General features: G+C 41.4%; 2 protein-coding genes across 3 annotated transcripts; one reads left to right on the top strand and one right to left on the bottom strand.

Annotated features, from left to right (window-relative positions):
- Nucleotides 1-2,286: 2,286 nt before the first annotated feature.
- Nucleotides 2,287-16,754, top strand: cdip1 (cell death-inducing p53 target 1). Of its 2 annotated transcripts, none has more exons than XM_072676441.1 (6): nt 2,287-2,402; nt 8,100-8,169; nt 9,649-9,804; nt 10,254-10,406; nt 10,487-10,760; nt 12,250-16,754. In XM_072676441.1, exons 3-6 carry the CDS (start codon nt 9,720-9,722, stop codon nt 12,359-12,361), a joined length of 624 nt encoding a protein of 207 aa, XP_072532542.1. In that variant the 5' UTR covers nt 2,287-2,402; nt 8,100-8,169; nt 9,649-9,719; the 3' UTR covers nt 12,362-16,754. The 2 variants fall into 2 exon arrangements, with proteins under 2 accessions (XP_072532542.1, XP_072532541.1); XM_072676440.1 differs by having other exon boundaries at nt 10,251-10,406.
- A 16-nt stretch (nt 16,755-16,770) lies between these two features.
- Nucleotides 16,771-20,032, bottom strand: polr3k (polymerase (RNA) III (DNA directed) polypeptide K). Its single transcript, XM_072676448.1, has 3 exons — nt 19,798-20,032; nt 18,350-18,437; nt 16,771-17,458 (listed from the first exon to the last, which is right to left on the bottom strand). The coding sequence occupies exons 1-3, from the start codon at nt 19,906-19,908 to the stop codon at nt 17,331-17,333; spliced, it is 327 nt and encodes a 108-aa protein (XP_072532549.1). The 5' UTR covers nt 19,909-20,032; the 3' UTR covers nt 16,771-17,330.
- Nucleotides 20,033-20,272: the final 240 nt, after the last annotated feature.

Here is a 20,272-nt window from a genome sequence, read left to right as displayed (position 1 = left end):
TAGTATTACAGTTATTACAGTTATCACATATTACAGTTATTACAGTTATCACCTAGTATTACAGTTATTACAGTTATCACATATTACAGTTATTACAGTTATCACCTAGTATTACAGTTATCACATATTATCAAAAATCAAAATCAAAATCAAATCAAATTTTATTTGTCACATACACAGTAATACACAGTATAACTTGCAGTGAAATGCTTTTTTGACAGTCTGCCCACATCAAAGCTATTCAATAAAGATCTAAATTTAAACTAAAACTAAACCTTAACTTAATGAAATAAAGAATAAAAAATAAATAAATAAATAAAATAAAAGTTACATTTAAGTTATACATTAAGATTAAGATATAAAAATATGAAAATATAGAAATATAGAAATAAAAGAAGCAAGAAAATATACAGATGGAATACTGCGTATATATATATATATATATATATATATATATATATATATATATGTATATGTATACATATTTATCTGTATGATAAATTACAGTTATTACAGTTATCACATATTATTACAGTTAATACAGTTATCATATATTATTAGTTATTACAATTATCACATATTATTACAGTTATTACAGTTATTACAGTTATCATGTATTATTAGTTATTACAACTGTAATAACTGTATTTTTTTTAATAATATGTGATAACTGTATTACAGTTATTACAGTTATCACATATTATTAAAAAAAATACAGTTATTACAGTTAAACTTATTACAGTTATTACAGTCCTTTCAGTTTGCTGTTACACATTGCCTCATGTATATACACACACACACACACACACACACACACACACACACACATCTCTCAGTGATGATACAGGGTGTGCCCTCATGAATAAAGCATGACCTACTCGTGGTGGGGAAGCTAACACGCTAACAGATAGACTTTAAATGGATTATAAACGTTTCTGGAGGAGATAAGCGGATTTCAGAGATCATTTCTTACCTACTGTACTGGAAGAGCAGGAGAGAGAGAAAGCCTCCAGTTTACTCTGGAACACTCCTCTGAACCCTTTAAACACATCACATGTCATATTTGATATTAAATTTGATTTTATATCTTATTCATATTTTATATAAGGAAATGTGTAGACAGTGTAACTACAAATCAAATTTTACATATAAAAAACTGCCAATATAAACATAATTTTAGAGAAGCTGTCAAATTAAGAATGTAAAATAAAAAATAAACATGAACAAAAATAAAAAATACAAAATATTATACACTAAATAAAAGCTACTTGAAAAAGTTATATTATTAGCAAGAAATATTGGCAATTAATATTAGCAAGAAATGGAAATAAATTCAGAGAAATCATGACAAGTAATGTGGAACTTTAAAATGATTTTCTGAAAATAAACGAAAAGAAAAACTACAAACAGTTTTAGTGTTAAAGTAAAAATAATTCAGAAAACGATAAAGACAACATGAAAGAGAAATAATATTAGTAAGCAGATAAAATGTCAAATCAGAGAAATCATTTTACAGGTAATCTCAGATGTTAGGTCGTCCATTTCTTTTGTGCTTAAAAAACAAGCCGCTGCTTCCCCTCTTCTCCTATTTGACGCCCCTGCAACATCAGTGTGAATATCAAACAATTCATCATCTTATATAATCATTAAATAATCTATAACTAACAACAATAATACATCATAAATAAATAAATAAACAAAACGCGCATAATAAAGAAATGTGTGGATTACCTGTGCACTGCAGACACCAGAAAAATACATACAGATTCCTAAACCTCAAATGACTTGAGTCGGGTTTTAAAGGCAGCTCAGCGTACAGGGGGTTAATTAGTTTAGGTTTAATATGTTCATATTTAAAACCTGTTCTTGATGTATCAAACATCTGATTACAGGACGATTATTTTCTTCATCAATGCTGGCTTTTTTTTGTTGTTGCAATTTTTAACAATTTTTTAAGATGCTACAAAATAAAAGTCATATGCAAAGCGTTACTTAATTTTATTTATTGTTTTTAATAATTGCTCAGAGGGTCAACTAAACATTTGTTTTGTGATTTATTGGCGATTAATTGATTGTTTTGGCTTTGAAGGGTTAATGACTTTTTTTTATCTATGGGTAAATACTATATAAATGTATGCATATTTATATTTATTATTTTTTCAGCTTCATTACGTTATATTTTATAGTACTTATAGCTACAGTAAGATCACACACACTCACACACACACACACACACACACACACTCACTAAAGTAGGCCCCTCGCCATCATTACGTCAAATCCTTCCCGTCAGCGGATGTTATTGGAGAGGTGGGAGGCTGCAGCAGCGCTGGCCGCTGGTCCTGAGAAGTTCCCGGAGTTTCTCCAGCTCTCATTCGGCCTGGACGATCCCCATTTAACAGGTAACCGACCGCCCTCGTCGTTTATATTTGGCTTTGGGAGATAACTGCACATTTAGCCCGGGTTTGCTGACAGGCTGCTCGGCTCGGCTCTGTGGCCTCTGAGGTCGGCTAGGGTCGGCTAGGGTAGCCGGGTTAGCCCTCTGCCTCTCGCCGCTCAGAAGAAGCCAACTCTCCGGTCTGTAGCCTCCATATAAGACGCCCGTATGTGTTAATATCGTCGTTATAATCGTGTTAAGACTGTTAACTACCAGAAGGAGCAGAAACGGTGCCAGTCTCGCCACCTTTCCGCGGTAACGGGGCGTCTTTTGTTTACACGCCTCCTCCGGTAAGTTGGGTGAGCTAGCTAGCTATGCTAGGTGCTAATCTGGCTAACTTTAGCACTGCTAATGAAGATAACGGCCACAAATACTGTCCTACAGACCAGCTGAGCCGTGTGTGTGTGTGTGTGAGTGTGTGTTCAGTGTTATGTCACTTCAGTGAAGCGACTGTTAAATCAGTAGCTAGCTAGATATCTAGCATAGCTACCGTTAGCTTGCTAGCTTGCTAGCTGAGTTTTGGGGCTTTCACATCGACTTCTGCGACTAAATCGCTTCCAGGCAGGATCTGTAATTCTACAGGGCTTCATTAGGTCTCCCAGGCTTTGAATAAACGTTAAAAGGGCGACTGGCAGAGATCTGGAAGAGCAGACGTCCATTGAAAACATGTCCAAATACTTCTGGACACCCTTTCTAATCAGCTGGCAGCTCATTTTACGGGGCGCCCGTTGCTGACACAGCTGAGCACATGAGCCTGTTGGCACCATGCTGCCTAATGCCACATGGATGGGTGGGCTAGATAGAGAGAGGGATAGAAAGCCCCCCCCCTCCAGCGTTGAGGAGCTGTGGAGGAACCTGTGGATCTCTGGAATGATGGACGGACGGATGGATGGATGGGTGGATGGGTGGATGGTGGAGCTCCATCATCCGGTACTTCTGAGAGGGATGAGTGGGGAAGGTGGGGATGATCATCCAACACCCTGACCTCACTAACACTTATGTCGATGGATGCTTTTGTATTGTTCTTACTCTTGATTTCGGAAGACACCATGCATAAGCAGGTGTCCCAATACTTTTGTCCGTGTAGTGTAACTAAATAATATGGATTTGTACATGGATGGAGAGTCTCTCTGTCTTATTTAAACCTCAGATGTTTAGTCTGGTCTGCTCTTGATGGTGGTTGAAGTGAGGGGTGAAGATCATCACCATCATGGCCAGATCCAGAGAGCTCTCTGAGGCCTTCAGAAAGAAGGCTGTAGATGCAGGTGAGTCTGGGAGGAGGGGGTTAGAAAGTCCTAAAATCCCTCAGGACTCATCCCGGAGTCCTGCCCGGATGTGTGTGGCTGTCTCTTCTGTCATTGAGAGCTCAACCTTGCCAGACAGTGCCTAATAATTCACTTTTATTATGTGAACAGTTCAGATTGAGAGTAGATCAGTGCTCCAGGGAAACGGGGAAGCTGTCCTGGCGTGAACCAGCAGACGGCCTCGGCCGAATCATTAGCGAGGTCGGATGTGCTTTGTGGGCAAATGTATTTCTTCACTGATCTTTAAAATGTAATGATTTTCAGTGGTTTCATTTGACAGCTGCTTATTGAACCTCCTCACTAGTGTACGCCGACCAGCCACAACATTACCAACACCACCTGTCTAATATTGAGTAGGTCCCCCTTGTGAAGACCTCTGAAAGCATCCTTCCTACTGTGGTATTTGGCACCAGGACTAATGTTAGCAGGGACGCCCATGACCCGGTCACTGGTTCACTGGTTACCGGGACCACTGCATACTGGGAACACCCCACAAGACCTGCTTTCTGACGTTCTGGAGATGTTCTGATGGTTCTTCTCAGAGTGTCTCAGATTCTGAGGCTTGTCCATTTGTCCTGCTTCAGCACCTTCAGCACCTTCATCACCTTCAGGAACTGACTGTCCACCTGCTGCCTAATATGTAGAACCAACCCTTGACGGGAGCCACTGGAACCAGATCATCTGTTTTATTGAATTAATCGATCAATCAGTTGATCTGTAGGAACATCCAGGTTGTTTTATTGTAGTATACTTATTCACCACTTTCCAGAACCTGAGCTCCAGGCTTATTGCCTGTTTGTCACGACCGCAAGCCGATGCCCCGAGACTCAACCCGACAGTCGACTGACCTTCACACTTTTTGTCATTTGAGTCATTGACAAACATTAGACACGGAGACAACGTCCAGCCCTACACACTCAACCTGATTACGAGATACTGTAACTCTTATGTAAGCAGGAAAAACAGGGCTGCTGATAATATCCCAGCAATTTGAATTGTGTAAATGTTTGTCTGGTCATGGTAGCAGACCTTTCCTCCCAGCGCTGAAGCTCCAGAGTGAGGAATGGCGTTGCATAGCATGGGCTGTGGGTCCTGCACTTACCAGACTGTCCTGCTGTCCTGTTTCACCCCTGATTTTATGGGAAACCTCCACCAATTTGATGTCATTAAAAACTCTGTTTATGACCTTCCTATCTATGGAATTGTACACTCTAAGTGGACGAAAGTATTGGGACATCTGTTTATTCATTCTTTCTTCTGAAATCAAGGGTATTGAACAGAGTTGATCCTGCTTAAATTGGAGCAACTGTCTCTACTGTCCAGGGAAAAAGACTTTCTACTAGATTTTACTAGAAGTACGAGAGCATTCGTGAGGGCAGGATGTTGGATGATGATGATCACCTCCCCACCTCATCCCATCCAGAAGTATTGGATGGAGCTCCACCATCCTTCATTCCAGAGAAATAAGAGGTTTAAATAAGACAGACTTCTACAGAATCCAGAATATTTAGTTACACAATACAGAAAAAAAGTATTGGGACACCTGCTCATTCACTGTTTCTTCTCCACCCTACCTCATCATCCCCAACTTCCCCCCCAATCCTTTCCAGAAGTACTGGATGGAGCTCCACCATTCATCATTCCATAGAACACAGCTCTTCCACTTCACCACAGCTCAATGCTGGGGGGCTTTATGCTATTCTATCTTGACTAGGGGAACTTTAGTTGGTTGAATCCCTTTATTTAGAATACCAGCAGTTTTAACCCCCAAGGCTTTGGGCGACTGCTGGGTGAACCTTCCTGTTGACGTCCTGAGTCGTAATCAGCTGATATTCGCTGATACAGCTAATATTAATCGGCTTGGATTTGGGTAGTTCACCTCACAGGGAACTGTTGGGATGATGGGAATGCACCTTAGCTGTTTGACCCCCCCCTCCCATGTATTACTCCTTTAAATGTGTAGAATTAGAATCAGCTGCAGATGATCAGAACATTGTTGGAGAGGATTCTGGAGGAGTCATATTTAAAGCCCATGTCTATTGGTTTTAGTCCTCCCCAACTTGAATCTAACAGGTGGAAGTAGATGCTGGGCAATATGACAGTATTTTATTGTATTGTGAATAATTTTGTGCACAGTATACTTTTATGAGTGTATCGTGGATATCATCATCATCGCTTAAAGAGCACTGATTAACTGCATGTTTTATTACAGAGAGTGTATTCAGTCTTATTTAATTTAACGCAGTGAAGCATATTTTGGGTAAAAAGCTCAGTACGTGAGAGTACTTTAATTGTAGTTTTTGTTGTAGTTCTGTTGGTGCATTTTGCCTACATGATAAAATATTATGATAAATATCACATATCACCAAGAATATCTTTAAATATTGGGATGGAAATATGGTCTAGGTGGAAGCTATGGAAACATGGTTAGAAAAATCTCTTCACAGAAAAGACCAGCATTGTTTCCTCTCTGCCAGTGCAGAGTAAATTCGTCTTAACGCAGTAGATAATGAAAATGAATAGACAGGAGATTTAAACCTCAGACATTTAGATATTTGGTTTGCTCTTGATTTTTCTTGATGGTCTCTGAGGCCTTCAGAAAGAAGAGCTCTGGTGAGGGGGTTAACTGTGATGTAAACAAAGTCCTTCCGATGTGAAATGGTGCGTGATGGAGCAACTTACCAGGAACCTGAGGTTCCAAAACAGAGCTGAGCTTATATATATATATATATATACACAAATAAGGTGCATGTATTTGTCACTGTACTACGTATTTGATCCATCTGTGGTAGTGAACACACACACACTAGTGAACTAGGGGCAGTGAGCACACAGCATCCAACTCCAGCACCCGGGGAGCAGAGAGGGTGAAGGGCTTTGCTCTAGGGCCCAACAGGGGCAGTTTGCTGAGCCCGGCTATCGAACCCAGAACCCTGTCATCAATAGCCCAGAGCTCCAACTGCTGAGCACCACTGCCCCTGGTAACTTTGAGGATGGGGCTCGTCCGGGATTTGAACCCAGGAATTATACCCGTAGACCAACGAGCCACAACGTGTTTGGTTCCTCTCACCTTCCTATCTATGGAATTGTACACTCTAAGTGGACGAAAGTATTTGGACATCTGTTTATTCATGAAAACATGGTTAGAAAAATCTCTTCACAGAAAAGACCAGCATTGTTTCCTCTCTGCCAGTGCAGAGGAAATTCGTCTTAACGCAGTAGATAATGAAAATGAATAGACAGGAGATTTAAACCTCAGACATTTGGATAAATTTTGTTATGATGATAACAATAAGCTTCTCTAATCATATGGAGGAGGCTGTTAGTGTAATAAACACTGATCAGCTGCAGGTTTCTAACATTACTAACAGTGTAATTAGACTGAAGGGTTCATTAGATGAAGAGCAGCAGATGCTGAGTAGAAATCACTGTATTCAGTACAGGAGAGGATCTGAATAGTAGTTTATAAGAATCTGTTGCTACTGATGTTTTTAGTCTGTGATTATATGTGTAATGATAAATATCGTGAATTGCGAAAAAACTCTTTAAATATCGTGAAATAGAACTTTTACCATATCGCCCAGCCCTAATCCAACACCACCAAGCTCAATAGGGAGCCTACACAATATTAGTTGGGTGGTTTTAATGTTATGGCTGATCACCCACCCAATATTTCAGTCTTCAGGTTCCAAACAGATCTGACCTGTTGAGGCAGGAACTCCACAAGACCTCTGAAGGCGTCCTGCTGTGGTATCTAGCACCAAGACTAACATTAGCAGCAGATCCTTGTGAGGTGGGCGAGGCCTCCATGAGCATCAGTGAGCCTTGGGTGCTGGTTCAGTGGTTGTTGCCCTTCCTTGAAGCACTTTTGGTAGGTACTGACCACTGCATACTAGGAACACCCCACAAGACCTGATGCCAGATGTTTTGGTGGAGATGTTCTGACCCGGTCGTCTAGGACTTGAATCTTTTAGCTCCGTTCATCAACACTGTAAACAGTTCTGAGAATTTTGCACCAACCCACCCGGAATGACTTTGCTTACATCTTCATCATTAAAGTGAGCTTTTGGTTTGAATGCGTATCAGAACAGAGTGCAGACAGCTCTTAGATGTGCAGTTTTGTGGCCCTCAAAGGCTTATGTGTCTGATGCACTTGATGATTCCATGAGTTTGTATTTGAGGTTTTTATTTATTTATTTATTTATTTTTGGCATCTGGTGCTTTCCCCAGAACCATGGGTTCTTTTTTCCTCTTGCACAACAACTGTTGCTTTGCATTGCAAAAGTTACTGTTATGTGTCCTTTCCACAACTGTAGTGAAGCATGGCTTATGATTTTTATCACTTTCTGCTCTTTCAGGTTCCCCTGCTATTTGGTAAAAGACAAAACTTCAAAGGTTCGTTGGGGGAAAACGCAGTTCATCTTCCAGGTACTGTACTTTCCATCATCCCGAGAAAAGAGCTCCTCATCTTTCTGGTCGTTCAACTTTTGGATGTTTGTTAGACAGGTCACTGATAAGAGGGTCGGAGGGGTGTTGAAGTCCATTAGTCCATTATAAGTGTCATTTACTCTTTTATACCCTAATAGTCATGCAAAACCCTTTTTTAGTTTTTGATATAACTTAAATCTGGCAGTCGTTCTTTACATTGTGTCCAAATTTAATGATAAACGGATCAATAGAAATGTACCAAAATGACTTGAAATAAAATATTTAACATTGACTTTCAAAGGGAGTTTTTTTTTTTTTTTTGGTGAAAAGCTGCTTTTTATATAAATACTTTTATTGATTTTATAAACAAACAATTATATATATATTTAATGTATGTAAATTAAATACAATACAGCGCTCTTTACATACCACTACGTTACATGCATTATAAAAACACTCCACAATACAAACCCCATGCCTGCCCCCCTAAAACCCTGAGACCTCATCATCTGTATTACAAAATATTCATATTAAATTTAAACATTTATACATGCATACCAACATACATGGGGCTGGGCGATATGGGGAAAAATATTGTATCACAATATTTAAAGACGTTTACACTAGTGTTGCACCAATACTGATACTGTACCAGCACTTACACACAGTATCACTATTGGCAATAGTAGTAACAGTTTTTTTTTTTTTTTTTTTTTTTTTTTTTTATAATAGAAAATTTGGTGGTTTGCAACTTTATAAAACCAAATGTTTAAACAACCAGTAAAAGCCAGGCATAAATAGTTTTCACCATTAAACAGACATTTAATGAACGTTTAGCTCTTTTTCTTTTCATGTGGTGTTTATTTGGTTCGAAAACTAAAAGTTTAAGAGTTTAAGCAGCTTGCTTCTTTTTAAGGAGTATCAGGATTTAGAGCCGTCTATCCAGTATTTATATCAGTTGGTATCGGTATCAGTAAGAAATGGTGGTATCGGTGCGTCCCTAATTTTCACGATACACAATATTCATCAAGACAGACGTGATTGCAGACAAAATGCATTATGTTTTTAAAAAAATTACCATCCAAACACTCCCATATTTAGTACAGTGATTTGTATTGAAATGTGCTGCACGTTATCCAGTTAAACTGTATTGAAACCATATCCTCCATATGCTTAAAATATAGATAAGGAAGAAAATTGATCACAATATGATTAAATATTGTCATACTGCCCAGCTTTAGACATACATAGGAAATCTATATATCTATCTATCTATCTATCTATCTATCCCTTAGGCTGTGGGGTAAGTCAGTCAGTAATGGGGGGGCCAAATCTCATCCAAGTAGCATAATTTCTCCTTAGTCTTGCAGAGGTGACCCCAACTGTGTGGATCTGTTATGTATGTTTGTGATAATTTGGTTGAACGCAACACCTCAGAGCGAAGTGTGGGTTGAAACAGAACTGTTTGTGCTTACCCAGGGACCCCGAGAGAGTCTGTAGGAGGGCTGTGAGCGGAGCTCCCGTCCGAGGCCTCCTTCCAAAGAAGCAGCATGTCCAGCGACCCTCCTCCTCCTTACCCAGGGGGCCCCAGTGCCCCGCTCATTGAGGAGAAGAATGGGCAACCTCCAGTCTCTGGTACATCTATATGTTTACCTTTTTTATAGCCTCATATTTGAGGCGTCACCATTGCATTTCATGCAGAATAGCTGCTAGTCAAGAAACAGCCTCTCTGTTTAACCTCATAGAAACGGTCATTAGCAGTCATCCGGTGCTGAATTACAGGCTTGGCGAAAGCCAGGAGGAAACCAAGGAGACCTGAAGGGAAAGGCAGCCATGCTTGTTAATGAGTATTGTTGATGTCCCAAGCCTTTAAGTCTCAAAGATAAAGGAAGAGTGGCATGTTTTGACTAGTTAGCCCTCTTCTATTGCGTTAGGCAGCACTGTGTCCTCGGGTTTAGAGACGATTCACAAAGCTGTAGCATGCTGTAGTCCTGTAAATAAATGCAAGTACTGTATCATTACAACAGGCTCACTAGCCTCAATAGCTACCTTACCTCAGTCCCATCCTACTCCTCCTCCAGCAGGCCCAGCTCCAGTAACGACCGGACCCCCAGTGGGACAGCCTATGCCACCGGAGTACGGCCCTCCACCTTACGAAGCCACAATGCAACCGGGTTTCGTCCCCCCGCACGTCCCAGGCGAGGGCCCTATGCCCATGCCCATGCCTCACCCACATGGTAAGCTCATCACTGACGATTATCCCTCAATGCCTAATGCTGCCGTGTTACATTTGCCATGCCTGATCGTGCTTTTTCAGGTGGCTACTACCCCCCTCCTGGTCACTTCCCCCACCACATGCCAGGGCAGTTTGGTCCAGGGCCCAGTCACTATGGCCCAGCTCCAGGTCACACAGCGACAGTGATTGCCCCACCAGGGGCTGCCACCACAGTGACCGTGCTGCAGGGTGAGATGTTCCAGTCGGCGCCAGTGCAGACGGTGTGTCCGCATTGCCAGCAGGCCATCATCACCCGCATCAGCCATGACGTGGGCCTCATGAACACCCTCTTCTGTCTCTTCTGTTTCTTTGTGGGGTAGGTATTTGGTATTTGTGTGAGTGTGTGTGAGTGTGTGTATAGAACACGATGAACAAAGAAATAGAGAAAGGATAAAAATAACACACACTATATGGACAAAAGTATTGGGACACCTGCTAATGCATAGGTTCCTCTGAAACAAGGGTATTAAAAAAGTTGATCCTGCTTTTGTTGGAGTAACTTTCTCTACTGTCCAGAGCAGAAGGCTTTTTGGAGCAATTCTATTGGTCCATTCATCATGGGTCTTTATGTATTTTAAAAAAACAACTGCCGGATTCGAACTGTCGAAGTGAAAAACGACAGAAATGAAGATTCACAGTATATAATACTATAGGAACAAAACCTAGCATCTCAATTTGGTCTTTTTGACATAATCTAATGCTACCTATTACAGTGGTCCAATAGACCAAGTCATGATTTATTTTTTCTCCCTATATAAGGTAAAATTGTGAAGATTTGTAATGCAACTCTAACGTGACTAATATAGTAAAACTGCTTGGTAACATATGAAGTTCTGCAGTGGCCTATACAGTATGTAGATTTACATACTTAATCATGTACATTTACATTTATGGTATTTAGCAGATGCTCTTATCCAGAGCGACTTACAAGGTTACTCGTATTACAGAGGTGGGCCAGTGTAGTGTTCGGAGTCTTGCCCAAGGACTCTTATTGGTGTAGCAAAGCACCCACAGTCACCCAGACCTGGAATCAAACCTCAGCCTCTCACATGGTGTAGTAGCTCACTGGCCAGTACTGGTGTTTTCTGTCTTTGCCTCTTAAAGTCAAGGTTTCTAGTAGAAATAGAAACGCTCCAACCTTTTCTGTTCCGATACGATACATAAACTTGGTGAATCGGCCGATCCCTGATCTGATACCATTGTTGAATTACTAAACCATGTACCTCCCCATGTGGGAGAGACTTAAGCCATCAGGATTGACAGGAATGACTGTTTATTTCTCACTAAAATTAATAATGGTGCTGTACCTTGGCATAGTGTAGTCTGGGCTCGGGACTTTTATTGTGAAATTGTGAGACCAAAGAAGAGCGAGCAGCTGTGTTGCTCTTGATTAAACTATGTGTGTATGTATGTGTGTGGTGTGTGGTGTGTGGTGTGTGGTGTGTGTGTGTGTGTGTGTGTGTGTTTTTCCGAGCTAGATAAGTCACTGATAGTTGATGGCGGGTCGGGGGCACTGGCATGGGTTCGGTAGACCAAGTCTTGCTGTGTGTTACTCAGATCCTGAGTTATGAAGCCTAGAAATCTGGCAGTGCAGGAATCTGGTTCATTGACTGGATCGGCCTAATCATTCGATACCTGCTCCGGCTAATTTTGTTAGTATCTGGGCCGATTTCTGATCCTAGTATCGTATCGGTGCATCCCTAGTTTCCAGCTACCTGTTCCTCTACAAAGCCACTTATCCTAGTTGTTGCCATCACTTCATGGCCTCTAAGTGACTCTGCTTCTTTCTCCTCCTTGTCTCACAGCTGTGACCTGGGCTGCTGCTTGATCCCGTGTCTGATCGACGACCTCAAGGATGTGACTCACACCTGCCCCAACTGCAAGGGCTACATCTACACATACAAGCGTATATGCTAACAGCGTCCACCCACCCCTGTGGCACCACCCCCGGCGGTTGCACCTTGTCCCAGTAGCTCACTGGCGTGGGTTCTGATCCCGTTTTCATTTTTCCGCTCCGTGTGCCGTGCTTCGTTTAGCCCCGGCTGGTTTCCCAGGTTTTCTGTTTTTCACTAGGTGTCTGTCCATTGCTCACTGTATATAACTACTGACTCTCTATTTAACTATGTACAGGACGCAAGGTTAGACGTTGACGCCGCAAACGAACGAAGGAGAGAAATGAAAAGAGGAAAGTAGCGAACCTCACAGAAGAAGGGATGACGAGGCGGTACGCCGGATGTGCACAGTGCAGGCGTTTATAAATAGCGACTAGTGGAAGTACTATTAGGAGTATTTTGTATTGATGAAGCTGCGTAGGTTAGCGGAAGGCGAGTCTGTGAAAAAGGTCACTTTATAAGTCCCTTATGTGAACTTTGCTGAGTAGCATTACTGAAGGATAAAGTCCATTTCAGGGTCAGTGTTATTTTTAATTGTGATTATTTAACGTTATTATTTTGTGTGTATCGTTTTAACCTGTTAGTACGGAGGCCTGTGACGGCTGTGTCTGGTTTTGGAAAACCGTCACAGCAGTTTCTCAGACTCATGCTGTTCCTTTAACATGTGAACACTTTTGCGCCTGTATATTCATTCTGTATAGTCTTCTGGGGTGGTTCGGATTGTTTTTGAGACTCTATATGCTCATTGATGGCTGTAACCCGCCCACACACACAGTCATGTGGAGAGAAAAAAATAGGACACCCCATGAACGTATTTAAACATCTGGAGGTCTGATGTTCATGCTATTAGCACTGAGAGATGGAGGTCATCTAACTAAACTCACACACCTGAAGAACGAAACATCTTTAATCATCATTAATAAAACGGAATTAATAGAAAGTTAATTTTCCTGTGAGAGGAAATGCCTCAATAGCTAAATATGGTATTTCCCTCTTTGGCTGGAATAACCTCCATTAGTTGTCCCGGCTCTTCACTCGTAAATGATTTAGCAGACGGTGGAACGTCTGACTTCTAATAGATCTTTTTTTACCCCCCTTCCCAGACTCCCCTGCATCTACAGCCTTCTTTCTGAAGGCCTCAGAGAGCTCTCTGGATCTGGCCATGATGGTGATGATCTTCACCCCTCACTTCAACCACCATCAAGAGCAAACCAAGCTACATTTTATTTATTCAGTATCAAAGCCTCCAAGGAGTTGAGGAAGCTTAGGCCAACATGTAGATGTACTCTCGTCATTTCCAGCGTCCCAAGTGAGGAAGCGCAAGTGTCACCTGTTGGAAAGCAGCTGGACCTGACTGAACTTGAGGCCTAATCGGACCTCTGATAGGTCTGCTTGGCTCGTATCGCCAGCTTAAATAAGACGGGCTCCACCAGAATCCTCTCAGAATCTTCTCCTTATCTGCTGCACCTGATTCTTGATTCCTGACTCTAATCGACACATTAGAAGTAGGGTTTAAACTTTTTTCCCCTCATAAGAAAATGACATTTCTTTCAATTCCATTTTAGAAATGATGACTAAAGACGTTTCTTCAGGTGTGTTAGGTGAGCTTAGTTAGATTACCTCCATCTCTCAGTGCTGATCACATGAAGATCAGACCTCCTGTTTGAATATGGTAAACAAAATACCAAGGTTCAATGGAGTGTCCTAATTATTCACATGACTATAAAAACAAACACACACGCACACATAAACACATACATACACACACTCTCTTTCTCTCTTGTGTAGATTTGTGCAATTTTACATGAACATTTCTTAAGCTGACAGCAAGTGTTGATGCAAAGTGTCCATATTTATCCGCTCCTTTGTAATAACAAAGAAATAGTAGACGGGTCCTGCATCTTATTTTTCATGGCTGTCCGTCATTCCCAATCCCGTTTGTAGCTCTCGTGGTCCGTCCGTCTGTCCGTCCGTCGCTGCATTTGCTGTCCTATTGAACTGTGAATCAAACAAATAGCTTTGATGCTCCTCAGCTATTCTCAGTGTTCTTCGTTCTTCTGCATCGTCCGTGAGCTCCGTCAGGCTCTTGCTGCAAGCCGTTTGGGTTCTATTAGGCCTAGCCATTTCATGAATGTCAAAATAGGGACCTAGAAATGAGTAAGCTAAGCAAGGGAAGAACATAGACCTTACTTTTTATGCACCTTTTAAATAATGCACTCTGATAAGGACTAGGACGTTGGGGAAGAACCGCTGTATTGGGTTTGGATGGGCCCTGTCCATCAGCACAGGCGCCAAAGCAAAGCTGCTTTGTCAGAGGACGCGATCAACACGCAGCGTGACCTCGCGCTAATCCCGCACAGGACTCTCTCTCTCTCCACAGCCAAATGTCCCATCTGTGCTGGGAGCTCGCTGGACCGGGCCTCTGAACCCAAAGCAGATTAACCAGTCGTACTGCATCGTAGAGCGTCTGCTCACAGGGGTTGAAGGGTAGGGGTCTGGAAAAACAAGCCCACCTGCTGATCTTCTGGATCTCCAGAGCTCGTACTCCAGCTTGTCCGAGTGCTTTCTTATTGCCAGCCTAACCCGAACATCACGTTGATTCTCTAAAGCCAGCAAATAGTAGTCATCGTCTGTTTTTCCGTTTGTGTTGATGGTCAGTTATATGCACCGCTTCAGTCAATCAAAGGAACGCGGTCGATCACGGACCCCCGGATTCAGCCAATCAGCCGAGACAGGCTAGAGATCCGTCATGTGCTTCGGGGGCAGTTCTGGTTCCTGGAGGGCCGGATACATCCTCTGTTATTCCCCAGGTTTAGTGGGACTGTTAGAGCAGGGAACTCAGCTAATTTAGCTGGACTCCAGCCTCTGTTGCCCACCTCCTGACCTTGACCATCAAAACCAGCAGAAACCAGTTCAGCAGAAACTCAAGAACCTGCTTATTCACAATCTCTTCTAAAATCAGGGGTATTAAAAGAGCGGATCCTGCTTTTGTTGGAGAAACTGTCTCTACTGTCCAGAGAAGAAGACTTTCTACTAGATTTTGCTGTGAGGATTTGATTGCATTCAGCGACAAGAGTGTTAATGAGATCACCATCCCACCTCATATCATACCCAACTCATCCTAAAAGTACTGGATGGAGCTCCACCACCATCATTCCAGAGAACAAAGTTGTTCCACTGCTCCACAGCTCCTCAATGCTGGGGGGCTTTATACCCCTCTAGCCCACGCCTGGCATTATTAGGCAGCATGGAGCCAGTAGGCTCATGTTAGTTTATCTGCTCCAGAGAGTCCTATTCTACAGTACTTCTTCCTTACAAGGACTAGACAAGCTGTGTGTGCACATCTAGAAGGAAGGCGTGTCCGTAAATATTTGGACACTGAGTATATTATGATATTTAGTACTCTGGTGTTCAGCCCAACCTCATCAAGTTGTCTGCGGCAAACAAACGAAGCTCTGGAAGAGATGACATTGGTGACAGTCCAAGTCCAGTGACTATTAGTAACATTAGCCTAGCATCTCCTGTTGTAAACTGAAGAAGCACGTGTCGGATGCCAAACATGTCTTGGCGGATTGGCTGCGTCTGGGCTTAGAGATCAACCACATTCGTTCGATTCGGCAGCAAACTGGTCCTTTAAGTCTGGGATCAGCAGCCCGGATTCTCAGTCAGTTCCCAGTTGATTTGAGCAGCTGTGCCGAACATCTGCAATCCAGGGCCAGAATGAAATGATTGACCCCTGATGGAAGCGAGGCCAGTTCTGTCTGCAGTCTTTAACACTCAAACATCCTGGTTTTCTTTTATGCAAAAACAACAAAAAGAGATACACCTGGTTTAGAAGCTTTACTCCTACAAACGATGCATGTTCTTCTAATATGCACCAAAAAATACCTTAAAAGCGAAGCTCAGAAAAGGGAACGGATTGAACTTTGTAATAAAGACCATCTTTACTCCGTTATTTGCTGGATTTTTAGCACCGAACCTCATTTGATTCTCTAAAGACGCAAAAACACCTCCACATCTTTAGAAGCCAGCATGAACCTACTGTACATAAGGAAACACGTGGATGCCTCTCAGCGAAGAAAAAACAATCCGACGCGAAAACACTAAGTATGCATGCTCCTCTGGATTTCTGACTACTTGCACAATCTGAGCTGACTCCCTTTAATCAAACATGCTTCTGAACCCCGTAGGCCTGCAGTGCTTTGTAAAGTGGCTTGACGCTGTGGAAGACAGAGTAGATGTAAAGCTTTGTGTTGCAGGAATGCATCAACTTTAGATCAACGACTGCAGGTAGTCTGTGGCAGAATATATGTTGCCATTCTAAACCGGAATTGTCATACGTATGTAAAGCAAAACAAACTGACTGTGTACAATTATTATTTTAAAAATAATAATAATAATAAAAATAATGAAAACAATCTTCTGAGTTGTCTTTTTATTCATTTATTCAACATAAGAGTTTGTTAATCCACCAAAGCAATTCACTCTTGAAAATGTAAGGGTTCTTGTAGTGATGCAACTGAAGAACCTCCTTTGGTTCCATAATGAACCATGCCTATATATATATAAAATAATAATAATAATAATAGTCTTTACACTTTTAAAAGATCTTTACACTCTTCTAGATCCCCGGTCTTCAAATCAGGGCCTCGAATCCAGCCTCCAGTCCTGGATTTCGATCCCTCTGGACGTTAAGGGACGAGTTCATGACAATGACTGGCCATGCAGTGTCACACCTGCCAAGGATTACAAAGCCCAAGACTGGACACTGGACTCAAGGATTTGAAGACCTCTGTTTCGTGGCATCTCCAAAAACAAAACCCCCAAAACCCCACAGGACCTTTATTTTAAAGTGTGCTGAAGAATCCATCTACTCAACCCCGATAGGTTACCTCTAAACCCTCCATTTCTCAGGTTCTCAGAGTCAGAGAAGCTGTGAGCTGTTCTTCACAGCGTCCATAAATAACCAGTCCATTCAGAGGTACCGCCCCCACTCAGTCTCTCCAGCGATGGCCACACTGTGGACTGCAGCACTTGTAGAAAGTGGTCATGGGTTCGTCTGCAGACCTGGTCTGTATCTGCATGAAGTAAGCTCTTGGGTGCTCACACTTCGGACAGGTTTCTGAGGGTAAACAGACAGGAAGGGTGATGCGGGCACTTTTTTTTTTTTTTGTCACTGAAATATGTCCATTTGACCCATCTGGGTAGTGAATACAAACACACACACACTATTGAACTAGGGGCAGTGAGCACACACACACCCAGAGCGGTGGGCAGCCAACTCCAGCGCCCGGGGAGCAGAGAGGGTGAAGGGCCTTGCTCAAGGGCCCAACAGTGGCAGCTTGCTGAGCCCGGGTATCGAACCCACAACCCTGTTATCAACAGCCTGGAGCTCTAACCGCTGAGCACCACTGCCCCTGTTCTACTCATCTGGAATTTATATTTAGAAATGAATCACCAGTTGAAAATATTAGTCAGATCTGAATGTCTGTCTAATAACTGCTCTCAATACAGAAATCTGATAAACGGCCATATAGAGATGTCAGACTAGCCCATAGTAGAATTTATGGAATTCCCTTATATCCAAATAAAGTGAAACATATCCGACATAAAAGCCAATGTAGTTGAAAAAGGGCATTTTCATATTTACACTTAATAGACAAAAGTATATGGACGCCTTGCTGTGAGGATTTGATTGCGTGCAATCCTTATGATATATTTGATATATCTCTTATGCCCAATATTATATGTTGTGTGTGTGTATATATATGGCCATATATTAGATGTCTGTAAGGGTAACAATACAAAAGCATTCAGCTGTCTCTTATATATAAAATATAAAAATTCACACGGAGCTGCGGAGCTTTACTGTTACAGCCTGCACCCAAACAGTTTGCTCACCGACAGCAGCGTCCAAATGAGAGAGAGCCAGAATAGTGTTTCATATGTTCCCATGTTTGATCAGTGCTGAATTTGTTAACCTCTTAATTTAAACGTATATTTATTTTTTTACCTGGTGTGGAATCCACATTCTCCCAAGCAGCAGCTCCACCAAGAACATCATCCACCTCCTTCAGTTTGGGGTACTTTCTGTTGTTGACCTGAGAAGACCAGATAAATTAAAAACATCAAGATTAGTGACTGAAATATGATCCAGTGTTCATAGAGATTTACAAATGTAGTGAAATGAATAAAATGTTATTGCTATGCTCTTCAGGAATTCAATATATTTATCATTAAATATGTTTTTAAGATAAAGGTAAAGTTGCACATATGTGTAACTGTACAGCGAAATGTGTCCTCCGCATTTAACCCATCTGTGGTAGTGAACACACACACACACACACTAGTGAACTAGGGGCAGTGAGTGTACACACACACACACACACACACACACACACACACACACCCAGAGTGGTGGGCAGCCAACTCCAGCGCCCGGGGAGCAGAGAGGGTAAAGGGCCTTGCTCAAGGGCCCAACAGTGGCAGCTTGCCGAGCCCGGGAATCGAACTCACAACCCTGTTATCGATATCCCGGCGCTCTAACCGCTGAGCCACCACTGCCCAACCGCTGAGCCACCACTGCCCCCAGACCTCCAGACTCCAGTCTGATAATTAAATATTTCATATATATATATATATATATATATATATATATATATATATATATATATATATATAAAAGATAAATAATAATAATAAACAAATATATATAATGCTACATGAATGAATTAATAATGAATGATGAAATGAATTAATTAATTAAAAAAAAATAATAAAATAATCATAAAACATCCAGATAAAAAAAGAATTGATTTGTTTTCTGGTTGATTATCTGTGAACACCAGAAAACAACAACAACAACAACAACAACATACTGATACGGCTGAAAGTCTATGTTTAACATGACTTAATTAATATTAATTAGTATAATTAAGAGAACTCAGAGGAGAAGAAGGGGTTAAACTATTCTGTTCTATATGTTTTAGTTTGGTTTCAGAAGCTTGAGGACAAAACAACACTCATTAAACAGTATTATTTCATTTATTTTTCTAAATTATAGCTCAGAATGTTAAATAAACACTCAGGTTTAAAGGGATACATTTTCCCCAGCAAGTATTTAAAGGTTCAGGCTTTTAAGGGCTTTAAATGTTGGTGAAATCTAAACATGTGTCTGATTACTGTGCAGCTTTACCAACAACCATACTACTGTAACAGTCTCTTTATTACTGTCTTTGCCATTCATCTTAACAAGAGGTGCGATTATGCTCATTTTAATATTAAATATTATTTTAGATTAATATTAATGTGATATTAATAAAAATGACATTGTTTAATAAAAAAATCCATTGTTTACAAATGAAATCAAATAAATAAAATGCATAATGTTATTTAGTAAGTGAGTAAGATCTAATAATGTTACTGATTATTATCTAATTATTAATATTAATTAAATCTTACCTTCCTCGTGATGTTGTGAACATACGGACATGTGTTACAGGCGAACCGGTAGCAGCGCTGCCCCTCCTCCACTATTAACACGTTTCCACAGGTCGGACAGAACAGCAGCATCTCCTGTCTGTGTGTTTACAGCTTTAATCTCCTTCTGCAGACGATTTAAATCCTCAGTTTTCAGCAGAAAGTTGAATATTTTGACCTGTTAGCTTCCTCCTGCTAACTGCAGCTAACGAGCTACACGCGCCACCCTGGTAATGAGTCCGGCTGGAAACAAACAGAAACTGCAACGATTACGCGACACTGTCGAATTACCGTCAAATTTAAGTTAATCGGTCAAGTTAAATTAAGTTGTGTGAGCATTTAAAACATCTTCAGGTTCAGGTTTTGTGTAAATTGTGCTGTAATTGTGTGTTTTATGTGTCAGAGTCTTTGCTTTAGGGATCTAGCGAGTATTTTTGGTTCCCCCGACGCTATAACG

The sequence above is a fragment of the Salminus brasiliensis genome, chromosome 3, assembly GCF_030463535.1.
Source record: "Salminus brasiliensis chromosome 3, fSalBra1.hap2, whole genome shotgun sequence".
NCBI classification, from domain to species: Eukaryota; Metazoa; Chordata; class Actinopteri; order Characiformes; family Bryconidae; genus Salminus; species Salminus brasiliensis.
The sequence above is the reverse complement of the archived record's forward strand: the minus strand, read 5'-3'. Positions and strand labels throughout refer to the sequence as shown.